Source organism: Vipera ursinii (genome assembly GCF_947247035.1).
Source record: "Vipera ursinii genome assembly, chromosome: 2".
Taxonomy (NCBI): Eukaryota; Metazoa; Chordata; class Lepidosauria; order Squamata; family Viperidae; genus Vipera; species Vipera ursinii.
The window spans coordinates 106,882,436-106,899,335 of NC_139513.1; the positions used below are offsets into that span (position 1 = coordinate 106,882,436).

General features: G+C 42.2%; 1 protein-coding gene across 2 annotated transcripts in view; it reads left to right on the forward strand.

Annotated features, from left to right (window-relative positions):
* Positions 1-4,195: 4,195 nt before the first annotated feature.
* HOOK2 (hook microtubule tethering protein 2) overlaps positions 4,196-16,900 on the forward strand; it is a 35,412-nt gene continuing 22,707 nt past the window's right edge. Inside the window, exons 1-4 of one of the 2 annotated variants that reach the window (XM_083351317.1) lie at positions 4,196-4,306; positions 14,124-14,209; positions 15,601-15,673; positions 16,516-16,566. In XM_083351317.1, the coding sequence (XP_083207443.1) occupies positions 4,259-4,306; positions 14,124-14,209; positions 15,601-15,673; positions 16,516-16,566 (258 nt within the window). In that variant the 5' untranslated portion in view covers positions 4,196-4,258. The remainder of the gene's footprint in view (positions 4,307-14,123; positions 14,210-15,600; positions 15,674-16,515; positions 16,567-16,900) is intronic. The other variant, XM_083351318.1, reaches the window with a different exon arrangement.

Here is a 16,900-nt window from a genome sequence, read left to right on the forward strand (position 1 = left end):
AAAAAACACTAACTAGTAAGGTTGCCTAATGTTAATGGCTGAAGTGGAAATTCAATCAGGAATCCTCTATGCTGTAATCCTAGGTTGCCTTCCAGATGAATTGGCATTGCACTTCCTAGAATTCTCAGCCAACCTATCTAAAGACAATTCATAACACTATCTAGGACTTGCGGGATTTCTAATCCCAATATATCAGGTGGGTAATCAAATTAGTCACAACTGATCTGGAGTACCTGACTTATTAGAAAAAATTAAAATATCATCAGTATAATAAATAACTGTTCAGCATAACCTGCAAAACAGAGATGGAATAATAGAGTAGCAGTGATGGCAGTGACAGAAAATGACCCCCTAATCAGTAAAATCACAAAAAGAACATACTTTTTTATGTACACATCATTTGGAACAAATTTGAAAAACTAATATATGGGTTAATACTAGACAGTCTTAGGAAGGGAAGCTGGGAGCAGACAGTGTCTGAGTTGCTCCTGAGTCAGAGAGGCCAATAACACGTTTCCACCTAAGGTAGCCAAAATAACCCAGCTGGGAACTTTCCCACATGGAGTTTGTTTTCCATCTCAGTGGTTACAAGGAGCACAGGACATGAAAAAATAAAACACATTGATCTCTGGTGAGATATATATTTGCCAAAGGCTGCTAAGTAGTCAGCTTGGCACAGCAGAGAGTGGGTTGGGCTTAAAGGCAAAAAATATAGATTCTAATCGTTATGGGCCATTATGGAAAAGTTACTACCTTCAGCTTCACTCTTTGAGTCTTTGAGATTAAACATTTTTATATACCTTGAAATCCTTCTCTAGCTGGGTGTCAACAAAATCTTTTGGGACCACAACCCTCAGAATTCCCAGAGATACCGGAAACTGGTCAGTCATTCTAGGAGCAGCAATCCCAAAACAACTGATTGAAATCTTCTTAGGAATCGTAAAAGGAAAGATTCTACATGCCTATCATAAAGAAATATATAACTCACTCAAAACTATGGGCTTCTCTGGTCTAAGAATGTTCTTTTAAAAGTCCCAAATTTATCAGTAACCTAATTAAAGTTGATGTCTGGCATGCTTGTTATTACTTGAATTATAAGGTTTTTAGACTTCTAGACTATACCACTTTGACAGCCAGTTCGGTATAGTGGTTAAGGTACTGGCATAGAAACCAGGAGATTCTGAATTGATGCCTCCCATGGCATGCTGATTGGGTGAGGTGGAGCCAGTCATTCTCTCTCAACCCAACCCACCTTACACGATTGTTGTTGTGGGGAAAAATAGAAGAAGTATTAGATACTGTATGTTCATCACATTGACTTATACATAAAAAGGTGGGATGAAAATATAATATATAATGATTCAATATGGATCTAGTTATGTTCAATAGGATATTTTACTAAATAAATATCTACTACTGCAGCCCTAAATATTCCAAATAATAGAATAGAATAGACAGGGCTTTTTTCCTCATAGAACGCTCAGAACGGAGTTCCGGCACCTTTTTTGGATGGAACCTTGTAGGATAGGCAAGGCGGGTTGTATGACATGTGTGAGTTCCGGCACCTTTTTCTTTTACAAAAAAGCACTGAGAATAGAATAGAATAGAATAGAATAGAATAGAATAGAATAGAATAGAATAGAATAGAATAGAATAGAAGGAAGAGACCTTGCAGATCATCTAGTCCAACCCCCCCCACCCAAGCAGGAGACCCTATATCATTCCTGACAGATGGCAGTTCAGTCTCTTCTTGAAAGCTTCCAATGATATAGCTCCCACAACTTCTGAAGGCAATCTGTTCCATTGGTTGATTGTTTTCACTGTCAGAAAATTTATCCTTACTTCTAGGTTGAATCTCTTCTTGATCACTTTTCATCCGTTATTTCTTTTCTGGCCTTCAGGTGCTTTGGAAAATAGGTTGACCCCCTCCTCTCTGTGACAGCTCCTCAAATATTGGAACACTGCTATCATGTCTTTCCTGGTCCTTCTCTTCACTAGACTAGCCATGCCCAGTTCCTGTAACCGTTCTTCATGTGTTTTAGCCTCCAGGCTTTGTTGCTCTTCTCTGCCCTTAAGTCTCAACATATTTTTATAGTATGGTGACCAAAACTTGTTGCAGTATTCTAGGTGTGGTCTTACTGAGTGGTATGATCTTGACTGAATCCTGCTGTTAATGCAACTTCTGTAGATTGGGGCTAAAAACTATAGAATTTCTACAACAGAGCAACATTGTTGGAAAAGTGTGACTTTGAAAACCTAAAACAAACATGACTGACTAAAAATCATGGGACTTGGTGGGGGCTAAGGAACATAGTGAGATGAAGGTAGAAGTTCACATATTGTGCTAAACCATCGTTTAGCTATTTCATATTTGGTTGGGTTCACATGGTTTACAAAAAGATGGTTTACAAGTCACAATGCCTGTGATCACATAGCTTGTTAAGGGCCTTTGTTCTCAGTTGCTGCCCTGACTTCCCACTATAGTAATGTGTAACAATTCTGTTAAGAGTTGTTTTGGCTGTCTTCAATGGTTTCAGCATAAGAGATAAAATATCAGTGTAGTTAACTACCCACTTAAGGTTCTTTTTTGTGAACTGGGTGCGTGTGTGTGAAATAAATATGTGTGAACTAAAGACAAAATTGCTATATTCAATACATGATTGTGCCATGCTTAGGCACACACAGAATTTCAGCTGAGCCAAATGAATTGCACCATAGCATAGCAATTGGACTTTTGTTTTCCTTTCGCTTCTCATCCAAGAAGCTTCTTCAGTTCCCCCAAAGCCCCTCTGGGACAACCATGACCTGGATGGCTGAGGATCTCCATAGGTGTCATAGGACAGCATGCTCCATTAAGTCTGCAAGAAAATGTGACAGGCCACCTTTTAATGTTGTTTTTCTCTTTCTTCCAGGCTGTTAATAGTTGGGAGTTCAGCAACCAGACTGTGGAACAATCAGCCTTTTCTATTTATTTGCCCGTATCAAATGAAACGCTAGCTGGGACACTGAAGTCATTCCTTAAGACTCATCGCTCACGTCAAAATCAAATTTCCTCTCCTTAGTAGCACAAAAGCGAGGCATGCTGCTACCCCCTAGTGGGGACTCTCCTACTAGAAACTATCCAACTCCTGGTTCTCCGGAGCGCGCCCTTTCGACAGACTTGATCCCTCGGCATTTCAACATATCCCGTGGTGAACCGGTTTATTGCTAACACGTTACTTGATGCAGAGTGCCGGGGTGGGGTGGGGGCGGGTATCTGTTGAGGGCCGGTGAGATGGCTAGACGGCCAAGAAATTGAAATCCAAACAATTCTTACAAATGGTTTTCCGTACGACGGGAACGTTGTTGTTGTTGTTGTTAGTTGCGAAGTCGTGTCCGACCCATCGCGACCCTATGGACAATGTTCCTCCAGGCCTTCCTGTCCTCTACCATCTTCTGGAGTCCATCTAAGCTCACGCCTACTGCTTCAATGACTCCATCCAGCCACCTTATTCTCTGTCGTCCCCTTCTTCTATTGCCCTCAATCTTTCCCAGCATTAGGCTCTTCTCCAGTGAGTCCTTCCTTCTCATTAGGTGGCCAAAGTATTTGAGTTTTAGCTTCAGGATCTGGCCTTCTAAAGAGCAGTCAGGGTTGATCTCCTCTAGGACTGACCGGTTTGATCGCCTTGCAGTCCAAGGAACTCACAGGAGTCTTCTCCAGCACCATAGTTCAAAGGCTTCAATTCTTTGGCGCTCAGCCTTTCTTATGGTCCAGCTTTCACTGTCATACATTGCAGCTGGAAAGACCATAGCCTTGACTATACGGATTTTTGTTGACAGGGTGATGTCTCTGCTTTTTAGTGTGCTGTCTAGATTTGCCATGGCTTTCCTCCCGAGGAGCAAGCGTCTTTTAATTTCTTGGCTACAGTCCCCATCTGCAGTGATCTTGCCTCTGGGCATGTATAGAGTGTATCAATACTTACACCGCCCACCCGCAGACCTGCCTCTCCCACAGGAGGTCTCGAGGACCCGCCCCTCCTACAGATAAAAAGGACGCGCTGAGCCAAACAAACTCCGCCTCCGAGCGCTTCCTCCTTCGCCGAATGGAATAATCCCATCTAACTTCCTAGAGCGTCTCCAGAGGCATTTTTTTTTCCTCCTCTCCCCCCCCCCCAGTTCCTCCGCCTTCATTGCACGCCGGTGACGTCAGGACGAGCGCGCGAGGGCCGCTCGAAGGAGGCGTGGCTCTTGGAAGACGGGCTCCTGCCGCGGCGGAGCCATGGGCGAGATGGGCCCCGGCGAGCGGTGCGGAGCGCTTCTCACTTGGGTAAGCCGCCGATAGGGCGCGGGAGGAGGAGGTGGGCGCCCGGGCAGGCGCTGCTTTCGCCGCATCCTCGCGCCGTCTCTCGCTCCCTCGTTCCCCCCGACGCTTGCCTCCTGCGCCGCAGCCGCCGCCGCCTTTGCAAGTGTTTCAACAGGTGTCCCTTTTCCGGGGCTGCCCCGCACCCAGCTTTTGCCCCTGGAGCTGCCCCGGTAGGAGAAGGTGGCGGTGGCCATCCTAACCTTTCCATTCCGAGAGCACCTGCTGTTTGCACCCTTGTATCTGCCGCAGTTTTCCTGCTCCCGGTTCGCAGTTCCTGGCCTGCTTGGGTGGTAAACGTGGAGAGGGAAACAATCCGTGTCGGTCGGGGAGGGCTTCTTAAATCCACCTGTTTTTGGAGACCTCAAAGCGAGCGTGCGTGAGGAAGGAGCAATGCTGGCTTGGGCGTGTAGAAGCGTGTATGTCAGGGGTCTTCAAACTTGGCCCTTTTATGACTTGTGGACTTCAACTCCCAGAATTCCTCAGCCAGCTTTGCTGGCTGAGGAATTCTGGGAGCTGAAGTCCACAAGTCATAAAAGGGCCAAGTTTGAAGACCCCTGGTGTATGTAGACCTCCTGCCGCAGAAGTCTCAACCTTTCTGAGGACCTCTCGGCACCAAACACCTCTTGAAGGTCTCTCGTTGCCACTAGTCTTCACGTACGCATCGATCGCGCTCTTTTGTAGCCTCTGCTTGGCTCAGCGGGACATTTTTGTAGTCACTTTCTTTCCCTCGCTCTGTGGTTAGTTGGTTTTTCTCTCTGCTCGCCTTTTTTTAAACGGAGTTTTTGGCTCTTTCGGGATTCTTAGTTTTATGTCCCGCCTGCTTTTCTGTGAGGACGATGGATTAGCAAGGGTGTGTTAAAAGCCAACAGTATATGTGCAGCTAAAACAGTTAAAAGCCAACAATATATGTGCAGCTAAACTGTCTATGGCTCTGTATAATACAAAAGACATCTTCTTAAACCTGCTTAAATATTCGAGGTCAGATCTATTTGAATTGAACTCCTGGTGAGACACACCTGTGTATTTTTCTTAACTATATTGTACGGAAGTGTTTTGTCATTGCTTCCTTTTCGGGATGTATTTTTTAACTGGCCTGTAGCATTCCTTAGTTATGAGTCTAGAAAAGATTGGCCAGATACTGCCACCTACTGAGACTCGCATAATAAAGCCTTAAATAACATGTCATGGGGTCAGGTTACCAGGTGGATCCATGTTCTGTTAAAGAGCTGATGTCTGAGATTAGTGGAGGAAGCCTTGTTGGCTGAACTATGACCTGCAGACTGTCACCTGGTACTAACAGGCTTCAGTGACAGGCTTTGTTTGTATTGATGCCCAGGCACTACACTGTCCCCATTTATTCAGACAGAGTCCAGCTGTGATGTGCTTTGTATTCCTATTATTAAAACCTTTACAATTTTTTATTAGTTTTTCAAGATATAAAATATAGAAATGGAAAAATGAGAATAATGGGAAAACGGGAAAGGAGAAAGGAGAGGAAAAGAAAAAGGAAAGTGTTGACTCTTTTTGGCACAGTAGAATAAGTAGAATAATAACATACAACTTCAACCTTTTACATAATAATATATACTAGCCATTTCTGCAACAACAAACCTATCTAATCAGCAAAATTCAAAATCAAAGTTTCATTTTTTTCTACCTCAGGCACAAAGTCCAAAAGTGGTTTCCAAATTGAGCAGCGATTCTCAACCTTTTCTTTACCATGGACCCCCTCTAAATGCCTTTTGTGGCCACAGACCCCCCCCCCAAGACTTAAGATATATCACACATCATTTCTTCAAGCCTTCACAGATCCCCTGTGACCACTTCATAGCCCCCCCCAAGGGGTCTGTGGGCCACAGGTTGAGAACCACTGAAATACAATATTCCTATTCTGTCTTTTTTTCCCTCAGGTTTGCTTTGGTTTGATATTGTAGAAGATTACAATTACGCTTGTTCTAAACGAGGCCTTTTCAACCAGTGGTACGCGTACCACCTGTGGTATATTGGCACGTGGCAGGTGATACACAGCCCTGCCCAGCCCAGGGTAGCGGGGGAGGGAACAAGCCAAAGCAGCTCAGATCAGGACTTGCCATGACCGGGTCTTCAGGAGTTGCAGGGCTGCTTGGGACGAGGCAAAGGCCCCAGGATCGGCACTTCCGGCACACCCAGAAGAGAAAGGAGGAGGAGGAGGGGTGAGACAGGAAGGGATATAAAAGGTGGCAGTTTGGGTAGGAGAGGGAGAGAGAAAAAAAAGACGCAGCCTTGGGAGGAGGAGGAAGAGTCAGCTGGAGCTGCACCAAAGGGAAAAGGAGGGGGGGAGAGGAGAGGACAAAAAACAGGCTGGGGGAGAGGATGCTTTGTGTGGCATGAGAATCCACGTTACCTGCGCTATGCCACCCAGACCCCAGCTTGGTTTCGACAGGCAGCTGCACAGTCTTCTCACCGCATGGAGCGGCCTGCAGAGGCAAACCGGCAACATGCCGAACCTGTCTGTTTTGCCACGCAGGCCGACTGCATTCTTAGTGCTTCCCTTTCGCCCAGGATGACAGGCGCATGTGCTTTCCTCTGCCTCTGTGCGCACAGAGGCAGGTTCATTCAGCATGTCGCCGGTTCACCTCACCAAGCCGCTCCATGCGGTGAGAAGACTGCCCGGCTGCCTATTGAAGCCAGGCTGGGATCTGGGCGGTGTAGCGCAGTTAACGTGGACTCTCATGCTGCTCGCAGTGTCCCCTCCCCTGAAGTCCACGGGTGTGTGAAGAGGGCGAGGGTCATTTGCTGATCTCCTTCAGGGGATGTCTGTTTTTCTCCCTTCCTCATTACAAATATCTTCCTGCCACTCTGCTCTTAATGCTGTGCGGCTCTTGTCCAGCAATTTACAGTGGCCTTACAAGCCATGGCCACTGGCAGCACAGCCACCAGCCATGCTGACAGCCTTTACCCCTCCCCTTGTCTCTTCCTGGGCAAGGAAGGAAGGAAGGAAGGAAGGAAGGAAGGAAGGAAGGAAGGAAGGAAGGAAGGAAGGAAGGAAGGCCCAACCTCTCCACACAGTGAGGAGAGCGTGCTGCTGCCTGCCGAAATTGCAGGTTGGGGGGGGGCTGGGTGGCGTGGCTCAGGTAACGTGGACTCTTATGCTGCTGCCCTTCCCCAGCTGCATTTCTTACCTGTTTTTCGCTGCCACCTGTGTGCACGTCCCGCCTGTTTTGTGTCCTCTCTTGCCCCTCCTCCCTTTTCCCTTTCCTCCTCCCAAGGCTGTGTCTTTTTTCTTTCTCTCCCTCTCCTGCCCAAACTGCCACCTTTTATATTCCTTCCTGTCTCTGTCCCCCTCCTCCTCCTTTCTCTGCCAGAGGTGCCGATCCTGGGGCCTTTGCCTCGCCCTACAGCTCCTGAAGACTCGGTCACGGCAAGTCCTGAGCTGAGCTGCTTTGGCTCGTTCCCTCCCCCGCTACCCTGGGCTGGGCTGGGCTGGGCAGGGCCGTTTACCACCTGCCATGTGCCAATGTACCACAGTGGTATGTGTACCACCGGTTGAAAAGCCCTAATATAGGGAGCACGCACACACCTTTCAGTAAGAGGCTAACTTCTAGGGAATGAGGACAAGCAAATAAATTATACTAAGTGACAAGACAACACACTAATAACCCTTCATTAACTCCTGTAAAGGGCAGAGGAAATGCCTTTGAGGGACAGGAGGAATAGCCACTAGCAAGGCAATGGTCAAATAAAAGGGCCTGAGGGCTGGCCAAGAGATTAACAGGAATAAACATGAATAAACTGACAGCAAACAGCACTCCTTACTAGCACTGATGATGTTACCTAGTTAGAGTAATAAAATGTCTGCAAGAAAACAAGCAAGCTCAGAGAGCACCAAGGACCCTTCATGAATAAATATCTCAGACAAAGTTCCTCTCTAGTTCACAAGAAAATAAAGGAATGGAGAAAGCCATTCAGACTTGCAAGGTTCTGTTACTACAGCTTTATGAGAAAAATAGTACGGTACTGACCTACATGGCTTTTGGTTTTCTAGTCTGATCTGTCTTGAAGTGCTGACATTCATTAATTTTTCTGGATATAATACTGTATAGCCAAATTTTGTTTGAGCGCTCTCACACATTTATTGGAATCCCTCCAAGCAACTAAGCAAGAAGCTTCTGGACTGGTTTGGTTTCAAACTAGGTCACTCACTGCTCTTTCTATGTCTAAAGCCAGATTCCTTAGATTGCTTTGTTCTTTGTTTGGTCGCTTATTCTGTGTATTATGTACTGTTTTTCTCCTATCAGGTCTTGTCCGGCGTAGCTCTGTTGTAATAACAGAACTCCCGGAGTTGTCAAATGCACTGTCTGTCTAGCAGTGCAAGGCAGTATTATTCTTACAACTTGGAGGCGTTGTTGTTAGGGGAGCTAATACAACCAAAAATCCTACTATAAATATGTCCTATTATAAATATATATGCCTGAAGTTTCCAAAGGATGTATTTGGGGAAGAGAGGGGATTCTCTGGTATTCATGGCTACTGTTAGAAGAGCCACTGGAAGCCATGGTAAAAAGAACTTTTGGCCATCTTAGACTGTTAAGTGCCAACTATAGTCCTTCCTTGTGAAAGTTCTGGTGACGGTGATTTGTGCCATTATCATGACATGTTTGGATTGCTGTAATATGATGTATGTCTAGTCACCTTTGAAGACAATCCAGAATTAAAATTGTACCAAATATATCAGCCATGTTGTTAGGTGAACTGATATTGGATATTTTGGTTGCTACACTGTTTACTACAGTATTAGCTTTCTGAGACCAATTAAATGTACTTCTTTAGCCTATAAAACCTGACTTGGTGCAGCACCAGAGTATGTTAGGAGTGGTCTTCTAAAATGTCTTTCCTTCCTGTTTCCAGGAAAAAAGGAATTGCGTAGAATCATCCTTAAGTGGAAAAAGGTATACATTAGAATCCACTGTGGTGATCATTTGTCTTTCCAGCAGGCAGCAAGAGAAAGATTCCCTTGGTGAGGTGAGGCCATTATGATCCCGAAGGTGTGTCTTCTCCATCTCCGCATCACACCCCTGGAAGTTCACCTGGCCATCTTATTATCTGTCTTTCGTAAAATGATTATTTGGTTTAGGCAGGATTTAATCTGTGATTGTTTTTTTAATTAGTTTTCCAATATTACAATAGTATCTTTAAAAAGCAACGTGGTGTCTGGGTTACAGTAGTTCCATTTCAGACAAATACATATTATTAGAAATCTCCAAATTGTTGTAACCAATACTTCCTCTCTCTTTTTTCCTTTAATACATACTATCTCTTATCTAAATTAACATACTTCTCATTGCTATCCATCAGTCATTTAATAGTTTTCTTATATTTATCAATAGTATATTTTATATTTTAACATTCCATCTTTAAAACATCAAACACCTTATTTATTTTTCTAGCTTTAATTTTACATTGATATTAAAATTAAACGTTTAAAATTTCTCATTTTCATATTGCTAAATAACCTCCTTTCCCTTTACACAATTTTCTCCAATACCTAGTAATGTAATACACTTCTTATTTATCTCATTTCCATATCAATATTAGTAGTACAATATTAGAATAGTAGTCATTAGAATACCAATTGCAAGGAGGAAAAAGAGGAGGAGGACAATATAATCTTGTTTCTCATTTATAGTTTCCACATATTAAAAATTAACCAAAATTTCTTCCGTTTCAACATTTAATACATCCTCTCATGTCACTACATCCAAGTATATTAGTTACATTCTATCATTTTTAACATATATACATCTTAATCCATATCATTTAAGAAACTCAATATTTCAATGTTAGTATTCATACATCTGTGTTTTATTTTTATTTTTTTTAATTAGTATTTTTATCTACTCATCAAAACAATCTCTCGTAATCCAAGTACAGTCCTGTCTATTTTGGTATTATCTATTTCAGGCCTCTTAAGAATGTCCATATTTCTTCAATCTTATTCTTGCTTTCTTCCTTTGCCATGTCATTTTTCGCTTCTTTGCCTCAGGATCATCAAAGCATTCTTGTGTTGTTATATCGAAGTGGCCCTCCAGTCTCCACTTTTGAAGGATTGAGGAGTCTGTTAACAGCACCAAATCTGCTCATTATTTTCACCTCTTGATATAATTGTCCTGGTCTGAATAGATTTTTTTCCACCTTTTTTCCATCATAATCTTCAAAAGTCTGTATTTGTTGAATATTTAATTCTTCTGCCAATGTATTTGATTGTTCAATTTCTTCTGTTAAGTTCTGTCCCAATAAAACATTAGTTGTAGTCACAGTTTGAGTTTGTTTCTTCGAGATGCTTTCTAGTTCTTTTCCAAAAGTTCTTATTTCATTGCCAGCTGAAGAAAGGAACTGATAAGTTTGGTAAGATATTTCCCACATAGCATAGATTTGTTTTTGAAACTCTTCCATAGTGAAGTTTCACATCTGGTGTTCAAGGTTAATCTTATCTTGTTTTTCTTAAATATTTTCTTGATTTTTTTAAAGAGAAAGTCAGATTGCAATTTCAGGTTTAGCCACTGGGTGTCCCCCAAGTACTTTGAAAATTCTTTTCTTTTAGTCTGTTTCTTTTTTCAACTTTTTTTTAAAAAAATACCCTTGGGCTTGCTTGCCACTTATTTGAAGGGAGGGTTGAATTCCCCCCTCCCTCTCCACGGGGGGAAGGTAGTTAGCAGCTTATTTAGGTGAAAAGAAGATGATTAAGGTATAAGAGAGGAATCTTACCCCCGTCTCTTTCACGCTGCTTTAATGTTGCCTGATGGTAAGTTTGACTTCTATATTACTATGGCCAGTCTTTCGTCCGCCGGTACAAAGGGAATGCAGGCAATAATGGGAGGGGGGGTGTTTGTGGCTCCCCTGCGTTTCTGCAAAAGCCCCTTCTATCTGGTCGCCCCTCCAAGGCAGCTCTTCGGCCCTTTTAGGACCCCCCCCCCCCAGTGATGCAAAACTGGACATGGAAGACGAGAGCCGTCCTCCAGACGTCTATGTCAGCTGACTTGGTAAATCGGAAGCCTTAATCTGTGATTGTTACTTGTGATTTTTCATTAGTATGGATTTTAGTAGTGTCACTGTGCACATAATTTTCTGCTTTAATTGTTTTTTCTGATTTTATTAATTTTTTAAATGATTTTTATTTTATAGCGTTCATCTTTATAAACCACCCAGACACTTGAATCTTGAAATGGAATGATACATAAATGAATGCATAAATAAATAAAAATATTTAAAACTTGATATGATTTCTGGCCCTTAAGAATAATATGAAACAATCATTTCTTAAATTGGATTACTCAAACTTCTGCCCTTTTGTTGTATATAGATAGTCCTCAATTAACAACCCTAATTGGGACTGGAATTTCCATTGCTAAGCATCATGGACATTAGGAAAAACATAATCATATGACCACACAGTTTAACAAGAGTAGTCAGGGTTGCAGTTGTCACACCAAGGTGCTGCCTTGCTTCAACTCCCCCACCTGTATATTTACCCCTCACCTCTGTCTCTTGGTCACCCTGCACTCTGACCCTCCTGCTTTTGACAAGGTGCACCCATCCTGGCCCTTCACAAGGTAGCTGCTGGCCTTGCAAGACCTTCCCAAGGGTGGCAGGGGTACTAGAGGGCAGAGGGGTCAAAAGGGCAGAACTGGAAGGGAGATAGGTGGGTGGAGGGAGTTAAAGCATAAATTGGGGGGGGAGCTTCCAACTGCCTGAATTTTTATCATGTAACCATGGGGACTCTTTAATGGCCATAACTCTGAAGACTGGTTGTAAATACTGTTTGTTCATTGTCATTGTAACTTCAAACAATTGCTGAATAAATGTTCATTAGCAAGAGCTGTACTAAAATTAATCTAAGCTAGTTTTTGCCTTGACTTTTGATTTCCTGCTGGCTTTCCCATTGACTGGGCCAAGGGCTAGTACATGCACAGCTCATCTTGTGCAAGTGGCAGGCACGCAGATGTGCATGCAGCTCCACTTGCAGTCGAGCTGCGTTTGCATGTGCATGCACACTGTCCCACTGCTTGCGTGGCCCAGTTTCCCTCTTCCCCCCTCCCCCCAGCCAGGCCACCAAGTCGCAAAGATTGGGGAACCCTGGTATAAACTATTAGTTTCAGCTAACAAATTTAGTTATCCTACTCCTAAACCTAACGGGACCTCATGAAGTCTGATGTCAAAGGCTAAAATTGTAAAAGCTACAGGGCATTAGAGAATGCCATTTGGTCTAGTGCAGACATGTCAAACACAAGGCCCGGGGGCCAGATCTGGCCCGCAAAGTGGTTTCATGTGGCCCGCGAAGCCATCCTGGAAACAGTGAGGGAACGACCCCCGCTGCCTTGGCCCTGGCCCAGAGACCCTCCTTCTGCCAGAGACCCTCAGATCTATCCCACTCTTGCCCAGGCCCCCATAGGCACCCTTGATGAGAACAATGTAGAGCTGGCCACACCCACCCAGTAGGCCATACGCACTCTAGCCACGCCCACCCAGTAGGCCACGCCCACCCTGGCCATACCCACCTGGCCCCCTTAGGGCAACCGCAATGCTGATGCGGCCCTCAATGAAATTGAGTTTGACACCCCTGGTCTAGTGGTTAAGGCACCAGGCTAGAATCCAGGAGATTGTGAATTCTGGTCCTTCCTTAGGCATGACAGCCACCTGGGTGCCTTTCAGCCAATCACTCTTTTTCAGCCTACGATGACAAACCAGTTGTCAATTTTTATGGTAAGCAATGGATCAACATTCAATTGATCTGAAGAAACAGAACTCCGGATTCATGGGAAAACATTATGAGGGGGGGAAAAAGATTTCAGTGAAATAATTTTGTTGAGACATTACACCTTATAATGCCATATAAATCTTATCCATTTCTTTTTAATACAGTATGCAAAATATTGAAAAATGTAACCCATATGAGCAAAGCAGTCCTGAGGTCATCCATAATTTTTAACAGTGAGAAAGAGCCCTGAAAGCAAAATGTGTAAGAAACACTGCTATAGTCTAAATAAGATAAACCATTTAGAAAGTGGAAATATATAAAAATGGCACGCTGGGATGTGGGAATACTTGCCTTTTGCGCATTGCTTATGGGATACTGTTGTCGTGCTACCCATTGATCTATAGCACAGGTGTCAAACTTGATCACATCATGTGATGCATTGTGACTTTTTTTGCCTTTGTGGAGCCGGGGTGTGTGTGGCCTGTATGTGGTGCATCCGGCCTGTGGGCCACCAGTTTGACATCACTGATTTATAAGCATAGATTTTAAGATCTATGATTTGAGAAAGGGTAAAGATTTGATACTGGTCTTAAGCAGATCACTGGTTTTAAGTACATCTATTTCTTTGTAGCAGTTTTCTCCAACCAGAATATCTTTGCTGTATGGACATTGGTTCTCATAATTCTCAACAGCGGTCCTGGGGCTGAGAATTCCTGGCACTGAAGTATACCAATCTGGAAAGCACCCAGATGGGGAAAGGACGCTGCAAACAATTTTAATTGATCAAAAATAACATTCTGTGTAATAGCAGAGTTCTTACGCTTTGTATCTACTTATAAAATGGAAATTATAAGAAAGTGATAAAATATTTTCTATAGTCACCATTGGTGACTATATGGTGACTATATCTAATAGAACCATGCTGGGTCACCTAATGATGTTGTATAATCCAAGGGTATGGTTTCTGTTTCAGAATAGACTATCCCTTTTCTAAATAAAGGAAATTGCCTTTTGTCTGTACTTAACAAGTGACTTTATTTTTTCCAGATGCAAACTTTCCATGTTCCATCACCATGTATCAAGATGGAGGATTTGACTAGTGGGGTCACAATTGCCCAGGTGCTACACAAGATGTGAGTTTTATGAAGAACCTAGTGGAAGATGGAAGTGTCTTAAAGCGATTCTCACAAAACCAATGATGGGGAAGTCTAACAGAAAATCCTCAACTATCCCCTCACAGTCTGTTCTCTGTTCCTGTGTCTTGCAAACTGCCAACCTGAAAGCACTCAGTGAGCGTTCTGAATGCCAATATCAAAATACTTTATTTTGATTATTGACTAGCCTTAAGAAACAAAAATAGGTAAAGGTTTCCCTGTCCAGTTATGTCCGACTCTAGGGGGCGGTACTCATCTCCATTTCTTAGCGAGGGAGCCAATGATGTCCAGGAACACTGCTGCGGTCATGTGGCCAGCATGACTAAACGCTGAAGTGCATGGTGTATATAATATAGAAATAAAATATGATAAAAGATAAAATGAAATAAAAAGATAAATTGAACATGGCTAGTGAAGTATAACTTTCTTAATAAAGATAAATCACTTTAAACCCTGAGATTATTAACTCATTTCAGTGAAAAAAGAAACCTTTTTAAATGTAGCTAGAAATAGATAAAACTGGATTAACAGATTATTTACTAAATGTGTAAACAATAAATATGCTAAATATGGATCAAATCAAACTTCATAGTCAAATCTTATTGGTTAAACAAACTTTGATTATTTAAGAATACATCTCTGGTCAAGTAAAACAATTGTGATTAAAAAGAGACAGTGTGAACTAATGAACGTGATAAATGATTCAACTATCTTAGAATTGATAATAAAGAAGCCTTTGGACTATTGTTTTACTCGTCCTGTTTTAGAGTGTCAAAGATGTTTATCATTTGTAATGTTCTGGAATCTTCCTTTGAGGGCATTATAGCATAAGAGTGTCATCGTTCTTTGGAATGCTGGTATGATTATCAGATACAAACACCTAGGTAATTATGACTTACAATTTGGTTGCGACATATCAAATTCAGTATTTTTTGTCTGAGGTTTTTCCCAGCCAAGTCACACCCCATTATTTGTATGTGAGGAGAGAAGTGATAATAATGCAGCTTCTGTTCCAACCCATTTTTCTATATTGAGATAAAGTCTCCAAAAAAATTAAACACTTTCAATACATTTTTTTCCTTTTGCACAATTTATAGCTGGACACTTTACTGCTAGGTTAGATCAGATCAGACATATAGCCTACAGCTTGGGAAACAAGTTCCCATGGTAATTATCTTCTTTATCATGGTGGGATAATGAGAAAAATATTCTGCTTTTGGGATGAAAGGTAGGCAGAACATACATCTGAGTAACTACTATAAAACTGTTTTTTATTAATTCTGGATTACTGAATATTGTGATCTGCTGTAAAGAGTTTACTTCCTGTCCCATATAAACACAAATAAAAACTTTGCATTTTTCCTTCCCAGAGACCCATCTTGGTTCAATGAAACATGGCTCCTACGGATTAAAGATGACAGTGGTGAAAATTGGAGACTGAAGGTACCGTATATATTGTGATTCAGTGAATTGATGTCCCCAAAGCATCTTGTCCCAGATAGTCTTCTCTTCTTGGGTGCTTGTATTTCTAACTGTTTTGATAGACTACTTCTCAGTGTTTGGTACATTCTTCCATTTTTGCACATGACTAATAAAGAGATTTAACTTGAATATATAACAGGGAAATTATCCATTACTCGATTCTAGCTTTGTCTTGCTGCGTTATATCCCTGTGGTAAAACAAATTTCAAGTTAGCATTGTTAAGCCAAACACAAAGAGCCAAGTGCATATAATTTGGATTGTTAAAGTCTAATGTCTTTAAATGCTCATAGAGAAATGGGAAGGGGTGAAGTAAAGCTTTTGAAGAAAAGAAAACATTTATTTGGAGATCATTAAATGGCAATGAGGTTTCCAGAAATGAGTTGATTGCATGATGATGCAATATAACTTCAGCTTTATAGAAAGTGGAGAGGAGGAAGAAATGCAATGGGGCCAGATGACTGAAAGATACTATAGAAAGTTCATAACATGATGACATCATGATGACAGCAGAACTTTGCTGTCCAGATAGACTCAGGTGTTTGGCTTGAAAATGAAGGTGGCATGTAGTAGCAAGCCATCTTCACCAAGCAGTGGCAGTTGACTTGGATTGTGTCATGCTTTCTTTTCCACTAAATCGTCACGACTCTTCTTGCTATCAAGGTAGCATTGAAGCTTGTTAAGTAGCATGATTGCTCTTCCTATCTCATTACTGGGAATATTGGATTTCAGCTATCTTGAAGATAGCTGAAAACAGGAATACTTGGGCAAGTCTACACATATCTTTGCCATTTTTCTTACCCAGGTGAGCAACCTGAAAAAGATCTTGCAAAGTGTGGTTGAATACTCCCAGGATGTGAGTATATTCTATAGTCTGTGTTTGCTGGTAGAGTGGCAATATAATTGTTAATATTGCTGAGACATTAAATAAGCAAGGGTATGCTTTCAAATGAAGAATCTCAGGTTATCCATTTTACACACATTAAAGTTAGCATTAAAAAGTACGGGTTTCTAGCTTCTGTCTGCATCCCTTGTTTTGTATCCGTAGATTTTGTCGCTTAGCACTACTTCAGATATGTTGAATATGATGTTTCATTTTCTACATATATGCAGGTTGGTTGGTTTCCCACTTCCTACTCTGTTGAGACTCAGAATGGGTTTTAGCTAGTGAGATCTTGGTTCAGATCCTT